The sequence below is a fragment of the Hylobates moloch genome, unplaced genomic scaffold (genome assembly GCF_009828535.3).
Source record: "Hylobates moloch isolate HMO894 unplaced genomic scaffold, HMol_V3 SCAFFOLD_7, whole genome shotgun sequence".
Lineage (NCBI taxonomy): Eukaryota > Metazoa > Chordata > Mammalia > Primates > Hylobatidae > Hylobates > Hylobates moloch.
Window position 1 is genome coordinate 49,547,635 of NW_026652282.1, and position 16,512 is coordinate 49,564,146.

At 41.9% G+C, this 16,512-nt stretch overlaps 1 protein-coding gene across 2 annotated transcripts in view; it reads left to right on the top strand.

The window, feature by feature from the left end:
* The first annotated feature begins 4,200 nt into the window (after positions 1-4,200).
* Positions 4,201-16,512, top strand: part of KLF8 (KLF transcription factor 8) — a 52,785-nt gene continuing 40,473 nt past the window's right edge. The window contains exon 1 of one of the 2 annotated variants that reach the window (XM_058441527.1): positions 4,201-4,755. In XM_058441527.1, the coding sequence (XP_058297510.1) occupies positions 4,690-4,755 (66 nt within the window). In that variant the 5' untranslated portion in view covers positions 4,201-4,689. The remainder of the gene's footprint in view (positions 4,756-16,512) is intronic. The other variant, XM_032757035.2, reaches the window with a different exon arrangement.

Here is a 16,512-nt window from a genome sequence, read left to right on the forward strand (position 1 = left end):
CCTGCAATCTCCTTCCAGGCTTTCTTCTCTCAACTAACTAGATTTCCTTCTCCAAAATAGCTTTATCCTTTGCTGGCAGTAACCTTAGTGCTGTCCTCTGGGACATGTGAGGAACTTAACACTGGTTCAACATTAGCAGAGGGGCAAAAGGTCTCCTTCTAGCTGAGCTCGCAGAAGGAATATGCTCTCTGGGGAACTGTGGAATAAGAAGAAAAGTGGGTGAGGAGGACAATTTTGTTCCCACTAGGTCTGAACTATGCCCTGGTTTTAGCTACATTTTTGTTGTTCCACAAACAACAGCGATTTAATGAATGCAGATTTTTCTGTTTATATATTGCTTGACTTCCCTCCCATTCCCCAGCCCAGCTTTACCCAGCTGAGGTCCTAACTCCCCTCCCATCTACCCACCCTTCCTCACTTTGCCCTATTCTGCCCCACCTTCCTGTCAGGCCCAGCTTCTGAAGCCTTCTTTTTTTTATTGTTGTTGTTCTACTGGGAGCAGAGAGGGTGGAGTCCTCTTACTGAGGCTTTTCCTCCTCCCTTCCCTCCAGCCCTCAGACTGGGCTCCACCCTGGTAGTTTGTCAGCTGGCTTTCAGGAGGAGGAGACGCAGGATGATGAAGAGGAGAAAGAGAGGAAGGGAAGAACAGCATATGTGGGCCCAGAATCGTGTCTGCATATTTCTCAGCTGCTTTTCATTAGGTTCCACACTTAATTTAATACTCCTCATCTGATTACTTGGATATATAGAGGAAGGCACAGGCTGCTTCTTCAAGCAGTCTCCCTCATGCATAAGGTCGGATGGAAGGAGTTGAAAATATCGCAGGTTGCTATTTGGTTCATGTTTATTCTAGCCAGCTAAAGAAAGGAGAGCCTGAGGTGCTCCTAGAAGGACAGGGAAATTTATCAAAACTTCTAGTTCTGCATACCTGCTCCCTCACACCCTTTCGTGTGACATAGACAACACCAACCACATGCTGATTATTTCTATGTGTCAAGAGTAAAAGAATATAAAGGCAAACTCCCGCCTTTGACATTAACTGTGGTCATGGGTTTCATAGTTCCCTGTGAACCATCTTTGGGTCCTAATTTGAGTGAGACAGAGGCCATCTCTAAAAAACTTGAAGGGGAAATGTGGACTAATAGGCTGTGTGCATACAGTGAAATTGAGGGTTCATCCACTGGAGCCTCTTAGAATGGATGTTCTCATTCCACCGCCCCCCAACACCTAGCATTGTTCTTGATAAAGCACAGGTGCTCAATACATTTTATTGACTGAATGGATGAAAGAACAGATGGGAAAGGATCTTGGGTTTGTTTTTCCAAGTTTCAATAACTTCAAGTTTTTCAAAAACTGAATTTGCCATCTAAGGTCTAAGTTTTCCCCACAAATAAAGTTGAGGCAGTATTTCTAAAATAAACAAAAAGCTAGAGCTTAAAATAAATTTGTTAACAATAAAGACTTTTAATAAAATATAAACTGTTAAGCTATCTGTGTATGGATCGACCTTCTTGAAAAGCTATTTCAGACTGAAAAAGTAACTCGATGACCTTAAGGCACACCCACTGTATTCAGGGCTAGTAGTGGCTACTCTTTTCAAAATGTTACTTCAGCAATCTACTCATTTTCATCTGCACATCACAAAAATGCATTTATTATTGATATAAACTGCTTAATGTCTTTCACACACTTGAATCTAAGAGAAAACTTTTCAGCATTGCTCGAAACAGTGCTGTAGTGGTGAGAATCCTATATTGGATAATACTTCCCAAATTTTATACATTGAGAAAAAAAGGCTCCAAGGAGCAAAGTAAATTTTTTAAATGAAGGCGTAGAGAGTTGTACACTTCTCTGTATGATTCCATCTCAATATATCTTACCTTGTAAGCTTGGCAGGGGTGCAGGTGGTGGTGAAGAGATATAGTGAGACAGAGAGTTATTTATGAAACCCCTACTACAGGGACATTCTTTTATGAAACAAATAGATATGCATGTGTATTTATTTAACCTGTCACTAAGTTTCCACATCTGTAAAATGGGGATAGCAATGTCTACCCATAGGATTGTCAGAAGGATTCAATGAGTTAATATACATAAGAGGCTTACAACAGAGTTTAGTACATAGTTAATGCTCAATAACTATTATTATTGTTAATAATAATATAACTTGGCATCCAAGTTACAGAAATGAGATCACCTGGTGCTTCAGCTCAAGGACTTTATAGTTTAGTAGGGGGAGGCAATTATACCAACAAATATGTGCTCCGAGGTAGAGAAGGGCACAGAGGAAGCAATGGTCAGTTTTGCCTGAAGAAATTAAGTAAGGAGGGGAGATGACCTTGAGTTAGTCCTTTCAAGAAAGTGGACAGATTCATTGGAAGGACATGCAAGAAAAAAAAGGTGGACAGAGAGCTTAGTCTATTTCAGTCAGAGAAAGTAAAGCAACCCAAGGCATAGAGATTGGAAACAGCTTGGAATTCTCAGGGATTTGTAATCCAGGTAAAGCCCAGGAGAACAGCAAAATCTCTGCTGTTTGAGAGGTAGACAAAGGCCAAATCACAGCAGGTTAAAGGGTGAGTTCCAGGGTGCTGCCTTGGATGTATGGTGGTGCCATTCGGGTAGCTGGTGAACTACAGGAGGAAGAACAGAGTGTTTTGGGGAAAAGAAGGTAGATGAGATGCACAGAAGATATTCAGGCAGAAATATCAACTAAGCAAGTAGACCTATGTGTTCGAAAGTACTGGGCTGTGGCCCTCCATTTCCTTATTTTTTTTAAATAAAGGGCACAGAGAATATAACAGTACCTAGTTCCCAGGGTTGTTATTGGGACTAAATGGGGAAATGTTGAATGTAAAAGCACCTGGCTCAGGGACTTGCCCATATTAGGTGCTGAATACATGGCAGATATTATTATTTCTCCTGTCTCTTTGCTCTTCCTCCCTCTGCTTTGTTTCTTGTCTCTCTTCTTTTTCCTCTTCTTTAAAAGAATTGTGGTAGGGAAGAGGCACTGAAAATGAGCTGTGGTTGCTTGTGACTTCCTGGCCTCCCATTAAAATGAGCTAGAGAGAGACTTTCAGGCAAGCGTAAAGAAATCCTGGAAACATGGCTCCTATCCTGTGGATTCAGCTTTACGGGGATCTTCGCCAATGCCTGGCTGAGAGGCGGTCTCAGGGGGTTGAGAACTCTATTCTTAGAGGTCTGGTATCTGGGAGACTGAGAAAGCCTTTCTTAAGTCTCCCTGCTGGGCCACGCTGTATTCACAGATCATCTTCAACTCCTTCTTCTTCCCCACCTACTCCTTCGCCCTCACCTCCTTGGCTTATCTCTTGCTAGAAAATGCACCCAGCTCCAATCTCCGTTCCTTTTAGCTTCCTCCCTGAGAAGACACTGTGACCTCGCTGTCCTTGCTCGTGTTACCATGGAGAGGTAGGAGAATAAATATCGCTTCCAGTTGTCAGCTTTTTTGTTTTCTCCTTTCCCCATCCTTTCGCTCTTACACAGCCCCCAGCCCCAATCCCAGTACCCGTTTCACCACCCTCCCCTGGAGAATTAGCATAACCGGAGTAAATAGGTAATCAAGCAGTGTGCTTGCAAGCCTTAATTTTGGGACAGATAAGGAACTGAAATTGATTGGAATTATACCTGCCGCTGCTGGAGGCTGAGGGAGGCGGCCGCCAGAGGCGAGGCCAGCTCTGTCGGCCCAGGGCCCCGCCCCACCCCCTCCTTCCTCCCTCCTCCTTCTCAGCCCCACCCTTCTCCACCTCCTCCCACTTTGCACTCTCCTCTAGCGGCCGCCTGTCCTTTTTAAGGAACTCCACCCTAGGTGGAGTCCTCACGATAGTCACACCTCTCCTTTGGGCCTAGCAGGGCCAGAGAAAGACGGAATCACTCTACCCACTCAGGTTGCCCAGAGAGCACTTTAGGTTCTGACCCGCGTGGGGCGCGAGGTCCCCCGTGGGGCAGCTAGGTGCCTCCAAGAAACCCCGCCCCAGAGGACCCGCACGAGTTGCTGCCATTTTTCGCTGAAGCCCCTGCCCTGGGGCTGGTGTTCTTCTCTATGATTCTACCAATCGTCGGCATTTTTTTCCTCCCTTCTTTCTTTTTAGGAAGGCGCTGGGGTGTGCGGCGGCAACGGCGGCGGTGAAGGGATCCTCTTGTGGTATCTCCTCGTGGGTTCCTGTCTTGAAGGATTTCTTCTCCGCCTCAACTTTGTGTTCAAGAAGTGCTTTGGGGATTGGGTTGGTTTTCATAGCCCCCACCCCCGGCCCTCTCCTTTTAAAGGGTGTGTGGAGTTCAGAGGATGGGTGGAGAGCGGGCTTGGCCGGAGCTGAATTGGTGGAGGTAAAAGGGGAACGGAGGACCTTAAGCTCTGGCCACTTCGGCCCAGCGAACCCACTTTATTTTTGTCCAAGGAAAAACTGCAGGGAGGAGGATTCTTTTTAGGAAGTCTACTCTGCCGGCCCCTGATTTTTGGGTTGGATGCTTGAGAGCTTTGTTTCCCTTGTTCCGAGAGTGGCCCAGCTGGGTCTGAATCGACTCCCTCCCCTTTCGATCCCCTCCTCATTTTCCAGCCCGGAGAAATAGGGGAGTGGGGGCCCAAGAACAGGAAGACGAGAACGCGTCGCCCTGCGCTATGTCAGAATGGGGCGGGTGTGAGGGGAACAGCTCTCTTGCGATCAGCTCAGGAGTATGAGCCTCCCGGAGGACGGCATGAGTTCTGGACACTTCAGGAGTCCTCAGCTAGTGACATGGTCGGTAAGTGACTCTGGGACTAATACCCACCCACTCCCACCTCTTTCGTCTAGATTCAATCCCCCCCCCAGTCCCCCTGCTCCCCCCACACACCCCACTTGGGGTTTCAGCAGTGGGGGCGGGAGCGGAAGGTTAAGAACACTATGTGGAATCAAATGAAACTCAAGGGAAAATGACTTTGCTAAAGGGCTGGGCAAAGAAGGGCCAAGAAGGAGAGGAGAGAGCTTAGTGGAAGAAGTGGAAGGGGGCAAGAATGGATGGATTTGTCTAGTCTAGTCTCCCCGGTCTCGGCACTCCCAATACTCCTTAAGCGGTAAGGATTGTCTTTGACTTAACCCCACACAGCCAAAGTCACAACCAGAGAGAACAGGATTCACAAGGCCAAAGCTCCCAGGTAACCCCCTGAAGCCATAGCGGGTACCTAGAGAAGCTTCTGAAAAGAGGGAGGAGGAGACAGTGGTTTAAGGTGCAAAGTTAGGCTATTGGAGGCACAGAGTGAGGCCTGGAAGCAGCTGCTAGGGAGGAGCTGCTTTGGGCGTGCCAGCTCTTTAAGGAGGGGCTGAGCTTGGTTGGAGAAGGAAGCCGGAGCCTAGGCTCTGCTCCGGCCCTTTAAGACGTGGCCAAGGCAGTTGGTTCGTCTGTGTAGGTGGAAGACTGATTGGGCCTAGTTGCTGTGATTGCTGAAGTGAATCCATTTGTTCAGCCACTTGGCGGAGCTGTCTTTTTATGGACTTTTTTTTTTTTTAACCCTAAGAATTTGGGAAAAAATACATCACATCCAAACAGGTGGCCAAAGGCACGATGTCGTATTTCTTTTGGTATTGTCTTAATCGTGAAGAAAGGCATTTATTAAGCACCTGTCACCCAGTGTGGTAATAATTGAGCAAAAAGAATAATCTTTATATTTGGATTTGAAACTGATGGAGATTGCCATGGTTTGGGGTAATCTGCTTTGAAACCCTAGTATCACCACTTATTAGCTGCATCACCCTGGGCCTTGCTTTTCTCTTCCATAGAATGCAGATTAATAATTCTATCTCAATAGATATTCGGGTGGATGAAATATCTCGTGTATGTGGCAGAGGCTGCCACTTGTATCTTAGTTTAACTTCCCTTTTCTGCTCATTTTGGAACTCTTTTTCTGGACCACTGCTGATAAAATTAGTGTTTTTCTGTCCTTAAAACACCTTCCAGATGTGGTGAAAGGAAACTTAGGAAGACTGAATTAGTTTGTCCAAAGGCTGAGGCTAGAACACAGGTTTTATTTGCTTCTGATTTAACATTGTTTCCACCAGACTTCATCACTTCTGAAAGAAAGGGCTACTAGCCTGCCTTTTCTCTCATTCTTTGGGCAACTTAACCAGAATGATATAACCAACAGGACTTTTGGACAACAGAAACAAGTGATAGATAAATGACCTCATCCCATTCTTCAGAGTTATGGGGAAGCCCTTGAGAGTTGTTGACCTTTGGTGACTGCTGGGGACACAGAGAATGGGTGGGGAGCAATGTCTTCAGGTAAACCTGGAGGGCAGACAGGCAGAAAACATAGGAAGAGTAGAAATAATAACCTCAAAAGTAAAAATGACAGGTGCATCTATGTAGTCCACCCTCAAGACCAACTTACTTAATGGCTGTACCTTCAGAGCCCTCAGGAGCTATACATCCCTCTTGTTTAGACTTTTCAGGACACATTGGAAATTGGGAAAAAAATAACCATGTAGCAGACCACCATCACCACTCTCATTGTTCTAATACATGCATTTCTGAGATGGGGTTCTCATTGGCTGAGTTAAGTGAATTCCAATAACCAAAGTAGCAAACAGAGCCTAATCATCTTTGATCTTGCCAGATTGTCTGTGCCTGGTGTGGTGGGGGCTGTAGATGATCTTCTAAGATCTAGCTTTACAATGCCATGATTTTGTGAATGAGGGAAAACTTGATTAGGACGATTGACATAGATGATTATCTAGTATGATTACCATCTTATTGTTAAGTAGAGTATGAATCAGGGAATAACATTGCAGTATTGGGCTCATTTGTTTATTCAAAGACAGTGTGAGATCGTGTTTGGTATTCTTTCTGATTTTTTTTTTTTTTTGACATGGTGTTTCGCCCTTGTTGCCCAGGCTGGAGTGCAATGGCGTGATCTCGGCTCGCCGCAACCTTCGCCTCCCGGGTTCAAGTGATTCTCCTGCCTCAGCCTCCCGAGTAGCTGGGATTACAGGCATGCACCACCACACCTGGCTAATTTTGTATTTTTAGTGGAGACGGGGTTTCTCCCTGTTGGTCAGGCTGGTCTCGAACTCCCACCCTCAGGTGATCCATCCACCTCAGCCTCCGAAAGTGCTGGGATTACAGGCATGAGCCACAGTGCCCGACCTCTTCCTGATTTTTATATGCTAATGTTTACTATCCTCAACTGAGTTTCATCATTTAGCCTCAGTTTCCTCATCTCTAAAATGATGTGATAATTTGTGATTATAAATAATGTAAGTAAAGCATTGAACCCAGTGCCTGATATCTAATATGTTTCATAAGTTGCAGTCTCATCATTTTTGTTATTTAAAAAATTTTGTTTTATTTAAATGCTGCTGTGTGTTTGCAGAAGTGGAATGTAGATTAGTGGACAGGAAGCTGGATTTAAATATATGAAAGATGCTAGATGCTCTGTATAATATACTAAAAGATGTTATCTGTGTATTTAGACAAAATAGATGTGATGTGGGCAAACCAAGCTCTAGGATTATTAAGGAGCAATAACCTAGCTCAAGAGCCCAATCCAGGTATTTCAAATCACTAGCAATTTGACATTTTGTTGTAACCTCACACTCACCGTTTCTAATATACAGCCCATCATCACCTCTGGACTCTTCACTCCTTCCTCATTCAAGACTCTTCCTTTCACTTCCCTGGTTCTGCAACTTACTATGACCATAGTAATGGTGAACTTATTTAAACTCTATACTTTAGTTGTCCCATCTGTGCATTGGGGATAATAATAGAAACTACCTCATAAGGTTGCTGTGAGGAATAAGTGTGTTAATTTTGTAAACACTTAGAAGGCGGCATGAAAGTGAAGCAGTGGGAAGATGTAGCTGTTGTGGTACTCATGTCCCATGCTCAAATGCTGGTGTCAAACTTTCCCCTCTTCCTCATTTTCTCATTTAATTAGATTCCAATGGCTGTTGTATTTTTCCCCTATGTATCTGGTATCTGTTTCTTTATTATTATTCTAACTGCCACCACCTTAATTTAGGCGAGAGGTGCAGACAATTAGCCTACAGACCAACTAAAGCTCACACATGTGTTTTGTTTTCCCTAAAATTTAAAAACTTTCAACTAAAAGATGCATTTTCAATTGGTAATGCATTCCGCGTGGCTCAAAATTCATTATTTACTAAAGGGTGCATGGTGAAAAAGTCTCCCTCCTATTCCTGTTCTCTAGCCACCATTTTGCCTCGCTGGAGGCAACTAATGTTATCTATTTATTAGGAATCTTTCCAGGGATATTTAGTGTATATCACGCAATGAGTGTATGTGTGTGTGTGTGTGTGTGTGTGTGTCTGTGTGTGTGAATAACATTGTAGTATTGGGCTCATTTGTTTACTCAAAGATAATGTGAAATCATGTTTGGTTTTCTATAGATAGATGGATGGATATATATATATATATATATATATATAGATGGTTCAGTATCTTCTGATTATTCAAAAGAAACTGGAATTCTAGGAATTTAAGTGAAATCCGATTTTGAAATATTGGTTATCAATCAACTTTTAAAAGTGTGTGACTAGGCAACTTGACATACTGACACGAACTGAATTGTGACCCCCCCCCCAAAAAAAAATTCATACATTGAAGACCTAATACCTAAGCTTGTGACTGTATTTGGAGATACGGCCTTTAGGAAAGAAATTAAGGTTAGATGACCTCATATTATATATAATACATATATAATATTAGTATATATGTAAGAACCACAACAACTATATTTTCTCACTGCTTACTTCACTTTCATGCCTTCTTCTAAGTGTTTACAAAATTAACACACTTATTCTTCACTGCAACCTTATGAGGTAGTTTCTTTTATATATATATGTGTGTGTGTGTGTGTGCATATATATATATATATATATATATATCCCCTTCACCTTTTATACACAGATAGTAACACATTCTGCATATTGTTCTCTACAACTTGCTTGTCTACTTAAAAATATACTTTGGAGATATTTTCATGTATGTACATTTTTTAAATGCCTCATTCTTTTGTATGACTGCATAGGTTTTTACTATATGCATGAGCCACAAATTTTTAAACCGTTTTCTGTTGATTGATCTTTAAGTTATTTCCAAACTTTTGCAGTGTTATTTGTAATAACAATAAAAACTTTTGTAAGCAGTGCATTAGAGATCTCAGGCTGCCATAACGAAATACCATTGACTGAGTGGCTTAAACAACAGAAATGTATTTTCTCACAGTTCTGGAGGCTGGAAGTCCATAATCAGGGTGCCAACATGGTCAGATTTTCGTGAGGACTCTCTTTCTGACTTGTAGAAGGCCACCTTTTCACTGTGTACTCATGTGACCTTTGTACAAATGGGAGGAGAAAGAGTGAATTCTCTCTGGTATGTCTTCTTAGAAAGACCTGTCAGAACAGAACCTCACTTTAATGAGCTCATTTAACCTTAATTTCTTTCCTAAAGGCCCTATCTTCAAATATAGTCACTAGGTTAGGTCTTCTACCTAGTAATTTTTTTTTGGTGAGTGGACACGGCACAAGTCAGTTCATAGCAGTGTGTCAAATTGCCTAGTCCCACACTTTTAAAAGTTGGTTGATTGCCAATATTTCAAAATCAGATTTCCCTTAAAATTCTAGAATTCTAGGCCGGGAGCAGTGGCTCACGCCTGTAATCCCAGGACTTTGGGAGGCCGAAGCGGGAGGATCACCTGTCAGCAGTTCGAAACCAGCCTGACCAACATGGTAAAACCCCATCTATATTAAAAATACAAAATTAGCCGGGCGTGGTGGCACATGCCTGTAATCCCAGCTACTCAGGAACCTGAGACAGGAGAATCTATTGGACCCGGGAGGCGGAGGTTGCAGTGAGCCGAGATCACACTATTGCACTCCAGCTTGGGCAGCAAGAGCGAAACTCCATCTCAAAAGAAAACAAAAATTCTACAATTCCAGTTTCTTTTGAATAATCAGAAGATACTGAACCAGCATTCTCTCTTGGCAATAATTGCCTAGAGTTGATGAGCCTCTCCCTCCCTCCCCTTTAAAACAGTACTTGTATTTTTTGTTCACCACGTTGCTCATCTGGCCTAGGTGGCCTTAACCTGTCTGACCCCTAATCTAGATATTGAGATTATGGCACCTATGTAAGCTCTTACCGCAGTACTCATAGAATATTCCAATAGCTTCTAGTTCTACCTTGATTTTTTCTGCCCTGTCTACTCTGAGGACCACTGCAAGGATATATTCCTTAAAACACTTTTAAAAATTATGCTACTCTCCTTCACTCCACAGTAATTTACTGGGTGTCTACAAAGTTGGAAGCATCATGCTAGAAGCTGAGGTGATAGTGGTAAACTATCACTTTAGGTTAGGTAAACTATCAGTTTAGGTGGGACCCTTGCCTTCATGGAGTATGCAGTTTACTTTTCCTCTCATCTGGATTTCCTTTCTGTTTCTTCTTGACTGTCCTAGTTCTTCAAAGCCCACCTCAAAGCAAACCATTTATTTGAAATTTTTTCTGACTATTCCATTCTCAGTAATCTCCTCCTCTCCTAATTATTGCTCGTAGCCTCAAATCATAATCCAGCAATGCAGCATCTATTATCTTGTAATATTTGATTGCTATTATTTTATGCATAATTGTTTCTCATCACACGGATCTGGGATCTCAAACTCAAATTGCCAGGGCCCAGTAAAATGAGAAAAGCATGCCCTGTCTAAAGGGGACAGCTATTGATCATCTCCAGCTAATTTTTCCCTTGTGTCAATGTACAGTCTGTATTATAAAATCTCTCAGCTTTTTTAGAAAAGCAAGAAATAGGATTTTTTTCTTAAAAAATATGAAATCTGCATTTGAAAGGTTGTTATATGTTTCTGTTTTAATCTTTAACATCACTATGAGAACCAGGCCAACATCTGCAGCAGGCTGCCAGTTTTCTCTATCTGACCTAGACTGCAAATTTACTGAGGATAGAGGCCAGAGACCGTGAAGTTTGTTTTCTTCCTTCTGGTATTACCTCCTCCCTCCTTCCCACAAAATATCTGCTACAGTGTTGGCTATTTAGTAGGTTCTTGGTAAAGACTTGATTATCATCAGAAAGTTCCCCTTTAAGTTAACCATGATGTCCTGTAAATGACATAGTAGTTCTACTTTCTCCAAATACCTAAATGTGCCTTTGAAGACAATTATCAGGCCAGCTTTCTTTTTCCCTGTCCCCCTTTTTGCCAGATGTAATCATCTACATTTCTTGATCTAGCTCCATTTTGTTTTCTTTTAAAAAAATTGGTTATTTCTCTAGAGTTGCTTTCATTTTTTTCTGCATTTCTCTTCTATTTACCATTTTTCTTGAAATATTGTACATCACAAATAAAGTACAGTATCTTCAGAAAGGTCTACATGATGCTGAGCATATATTTAACTTTGATTATTTGGAGCTAATTATTCCATCTCTTGTTTCTTCCTATACGTTCAATGATGCGGTTGTTTCATCTTCAGTTAGAATGGGCGGGGATGTGATGTGAATATATTTATTTCCTGTTTGTTAAACTAGTTCTGATAAATATACATAACAGTTGGTGCTAAAAGAATAATAACATACTTATTCCTTAATTTTGTAGCTAGATCCTAGAATAGATGTGTAGCATTGAATTGGCTACTGCATTAACCTCACTTTCTGGAGCTCTACAAACTGAAATGGTCCAAGACTCTTCTAGGATGCCTTGTCTTGGTGCTCCTGAACCACTGCTCAGGCAGTGAGTAGAAAAGTTATTCAGGAGCCAAGGTCTCTTCCCTTAAGTACCTGTTGCACAAAACATGGATGAGGACCAATTGTATTGTTACAAATTATTTGTGGTTGCCACACTACCACCATGTTTAATTTATTGGAGGAGATTTTTTTTTTTTTTTTTTTTTTTGAGACGGAGTCTCGCTCTGTCGCCCAGGCTGGAGTGCAGTGGCGCAATCTCGGCTCACTGCAAGCTCCGCCTCCCGGGTTCACGCCATTCTCCTGCCTCAGCCTCTCCGAGTAGCTGGGACTACAGGCGCCCGCCACCACGCCCGGCTAACTTTTTGTATTCTTAATAGAGACGGGGTTTCACCGTGGTCTCGATCTCCTGACCTCGTGATCCGCCCGCCTCGGCCTCCCAAAGTGCTGGGATTACAAGCGTGAGCCACCGCGCCCGGCCAAGGAGGAGATTGTTGCATGAAATAAAGATATGAAGTAATGAAGAGGATCACATGAGATGTTACATAATGATTCAGAGCAATGAGTTTTTGCTGCTGTGGCTCTTTGTCCCTTAGTGCCATGCTGGAGTTGTAATTCATAGAGGTTTTGTTTTATAATTAACATAATAATTAGTGGGAATCTTTTAATACTCTGTACATATATTCAATATTAGAGTTTGCTGCAAAGATATAAAAACACCTTCATTATTATTATTTTCAACTCTAACAAACTATTTCAAAGTGCAGGGTAGTAGCATGTACTTTAAGGAAAAAAAAGAGCTTTGGTATCAAACATCATACCTGGATTCCAATCCCAGCTCAATAATTTACCAGTTTATGTGACCTTGGGATTATTTAATCCCACTGACTATTTCTTCATGTGTATAGTGGGATCAACAGTAATACCTACCTCACAGGGCAATTGTGAAAATTAAATATGTCCCATTAGAAATGCCATGAAGTGTGGCACACGTTTACCTATGTAACAAACCTGCACATCCTGCAGATGTACCTCAGAACTTAAAAATTAAAATTAAACAAAGAAATGCCATGAAATGGTATGATATCTGGGATTTGCATAAAAATATCCATTGAGGTAGGGGGAGTGGGTCAAGGTACAGATGAAATAAGGTTTACCATTAGCTGAAAATCATTGAATCTGAGAGTAGGCACATGGGGTTTTTGTCTACTTTTGTATACATTTAAAATCACCCATAATTTTTTTTTGAGGTGGAGCCTCGCTCTTTCACGCAGAGTGGAGTGCAATGGCATGATCTCAGTTCACTGCAACTTCCACCTCCTGAGTTAAAGTGATTCTTGCCTCAGCCTACCGAGTGGCTGGGACTACAGGCATGTGCCACCACACCTGGCTAATTTTTGTATTTTTTAGTAGAGATGGGGTTTCACCATGTTGGTCAGGCTGGTCTCGAACTCCTGACTTCAAGTGATCCACCCGCCTCGGCCTCCCAAAGTGCTGGGATTACAGGCGTGAGCCACCGAGCCCAGTCATTCATAGTAATTTTTAAAATACCATTGGAATGAGACTCAAGTTTACCTGATGGTTTGTAGAAAACTTAATCCTTCTTGACATCAATCTCACAGGTTAAGCAGAAACCTGAGATGATTATTATGGATTTTCCATCTATGTCCTTGTAATAAAATCATATATCATAGAATGTTATAAACTGAAAGGGATCTGAAAAGGACTAAGTAGTTTACTCAAAATGACACTGCTAGATAACAGTGAAGCCTGATCTAGAATACAAGTCTCCCAGATCCTAGTTAAATGATTTTCCCATTGTTTCACATGGCCTTCTTTAATAGTAAGAGTTTTATCTGCTTATTGCATATAAGATTAATTATTGTTTAAACATAAATATATTTGTTCAATGGAGATTCAAGGCAAGGGGACTGGTTCTAGGCATCTGAGGTTATGTTTCTATAATACCTTTAAATCTGTTTTGTCAATTTATTCTTATAAGTATCTTGTGAGGTGAATGAGGAGTTATTTCCACTTTCTACATAAAGTGACGACCCTTGCTCAAGGTCACACAACAATTTACTGATCAAACTAGAACTGAAACGCAGGCCTGGAGTTTATTGAGCTTCATCTCCACTTGTATTTCCAGTTTTAGACTTTTATCATAATTCCTCTTAGCTTTCATCTTTTTCCAGAATGAGGAATCTTAATCTCTAGCACATTCCAAGGTAATTTTTCATTCTGGCATATTTGTTGTCTTTTTGTGGAAAAGAAAATGTAGCTTAACATCAGCATCTGAGAGAAGCGCAACTGGCTGAAAGCACTGGAGGCTATGCAGGTGATACTGTAGAACATGAACTCATGGGAGCATGGAGATAAAGATATCAAAAATCATACATAAGTTTGTTACTGGAAATGGTTTACATCTTAAGTATGTGACCGTATTTATGTACTTTTAAAAATTTTCTGACAGAAGTAATCCTAAAAACTTATATGGCTATTTTATCTTTACATCTTATAAGACATTTTTCCATGTGTTATCATGATTGGTCTTCATAACAGCCATGAGTGGGGAGGGCTACACTGGTGTATTCCCATTTTTCAAAGGAGAAAACAGACATAGAAAGGTCAAATGACTTGCCCAAAGTTATAAATCTCTTTTCTGATATTTCTTATCACCTTATATCTTCAATACCTTACATGACTTCACTACTTCAAGTTTAGCTGGCTGTTGTAGTAATTATGTAACACTAGATTTCAGTCTTTCTGTCACTGTCATTCATAGATGTTATGTACTGTCAACCTTCATTTATTTTTGTGGCAATATGTTTTCTCCTCTTAAATTCTGTTCTTTTTAACATCCTAGTTTGCCCCCACTTCCTTTTATCTCATTCCAGGTAAGCTAAGAAGGAAAACTACAGGGGTTTTCTGGTTTGTTTTTTCTTTCTGGTGAAAAGATACACATAAATTTAGAATTAGTCAGCTGGACTCAGTTTAGATGATCCCAATTTTGTTGGCAACATCCAAAGCATTGTAATCAGGAGCCAGTCAAACATATGCCTTCTTCTCTCCATCAGGCCAAATCAGGATGTTGACTGGCCACGTCAATATCATAGAGCTTCTTCACAGCCTGTTTGATCTGGTGCTTGTTGGCTTTAACATCCACAATGAACACAAGTGTGCTGTTGTCTCCTATCTCCTTCGTGGCTGACACAGTGGTCAGCGGAAACTTGGTGATAGCCTAGTGGTCAAGCTTGTTTCTTCTGGGGGCACTCCTCCGAGGATATTTGGGCTGCCTACAGAGTTGCAGTGTCTTGGGCCGCTGGAAGGTGAGGGGCGTGTGGATCTTCTTTTTTGTGTGTGTGGTTGTGGACACCTTTCAACACTGTCTTCTCGGCTTTCAAAGCCTTTGCATTGGCTTTGACTTTAGGAGGGGCAGGAGCTTCCTTCTTCCCTTTCTGCGCCATCTTATCGGGGTTTTCTGTTTTACACCTACTTCTGAGTACCTGCTGTGGTGGTGGTTCTTGTAATTTAGATTGGGTACCTCAAGTCACTCTCCAGCTTTTGTGTATGTTGAAACTCTTGCTTTTTTTTTTTTTTTTTTAGATGGAGTCTCACTCTGTCTCCCAGGCTAGAGTGCAGTGGTACGATCTCAGCTCACTGCAACTTCCCCATCTCCTGGGTTGAAGCGATTCTCTTGCCTCAGCCACCCAAGTAGCTGGGATTACAGGCATGCACCACCACTCCCAGCTAATTTTTGTATTTTCAGTAGAGACAGGGTTTCACCATGTTGGCCAGACTGGTCTGGAACTCCTGACCCCAGGTGACACGCCTGCCACAGCCTCCAAAAGTGCTAAGATTACAGGTATGAGCCACCACGCCCGGCCCAAAACTCTCGAATAGAAAAGTCATACAGAGCTGCCTGCTGAGGTGCTACAACTGGGAGTTGAGGTTGAGTTTTCCAGTGGTGATAGGTGTGAGCCTGTTTGGGGGAAATGAGAGAAATTGGAGGATCTTGCAATCTCCCTTTATTAAGCAGTTGGTTTATAGCAACCATTTATTCCCTGCTGTGGAATCTGCTTAAAACAGAAGCTGGAAGATCCCACTGGTACCCAGGTAATTTCATTATAGCTGCTTTATGTCTCCAGACTACTGAGGTTTAAATCTCTTCTCTGCTGTTTACTAACTTGGTGATTTGGTGGTAAGCAACTTCATCTCTCTGTGCCTTAGTTTCCTCATTTTTAAATTTCATTCAATTCAATTTAATTTTTATTTTCTGTTTTTGAAACAGGGTCTCTCTGCACCCAGGCTAGACTGCGGTGGCACAATCATAGCTCACTGCAGCCTCTACCTTCTGGGCTCATGTGATCCTCTTGCCTCAGCCTCACACAACAACGTGCCTGGCTAATTTTTAAATTTTTGGTAGAGATGGGGTCTCACTATGTTGCCCAGGCTGGTCTCAAACTCCTGAGCTCAAGTGATCCTCCCACCTCGGCCTCCCAAAGTGCTGGAACTACAGGCATGAGCCACTGTGCCAGGCCCACTTTCTTCCTTTTTAAAATGAGGAAATAATGGTGCCTACTACTAGCGTTGTAAGGATTAAATGAAGATCTCTATAGATAGATAAATAGATATAAACAGAATATCTGTTTATATTCTGACACATAGTAAGCACTCAATGAATGTTGGCTGTTATAGTTCTTTTTATCACCATTCCATTATTAATGTCATGCTGCAGAGATATCCTGAAGGCTTTCCCAAAGGCCCATTGCAACACTACTCTTTTTTTTTTTTTTTTTTTTTGGGCGGTG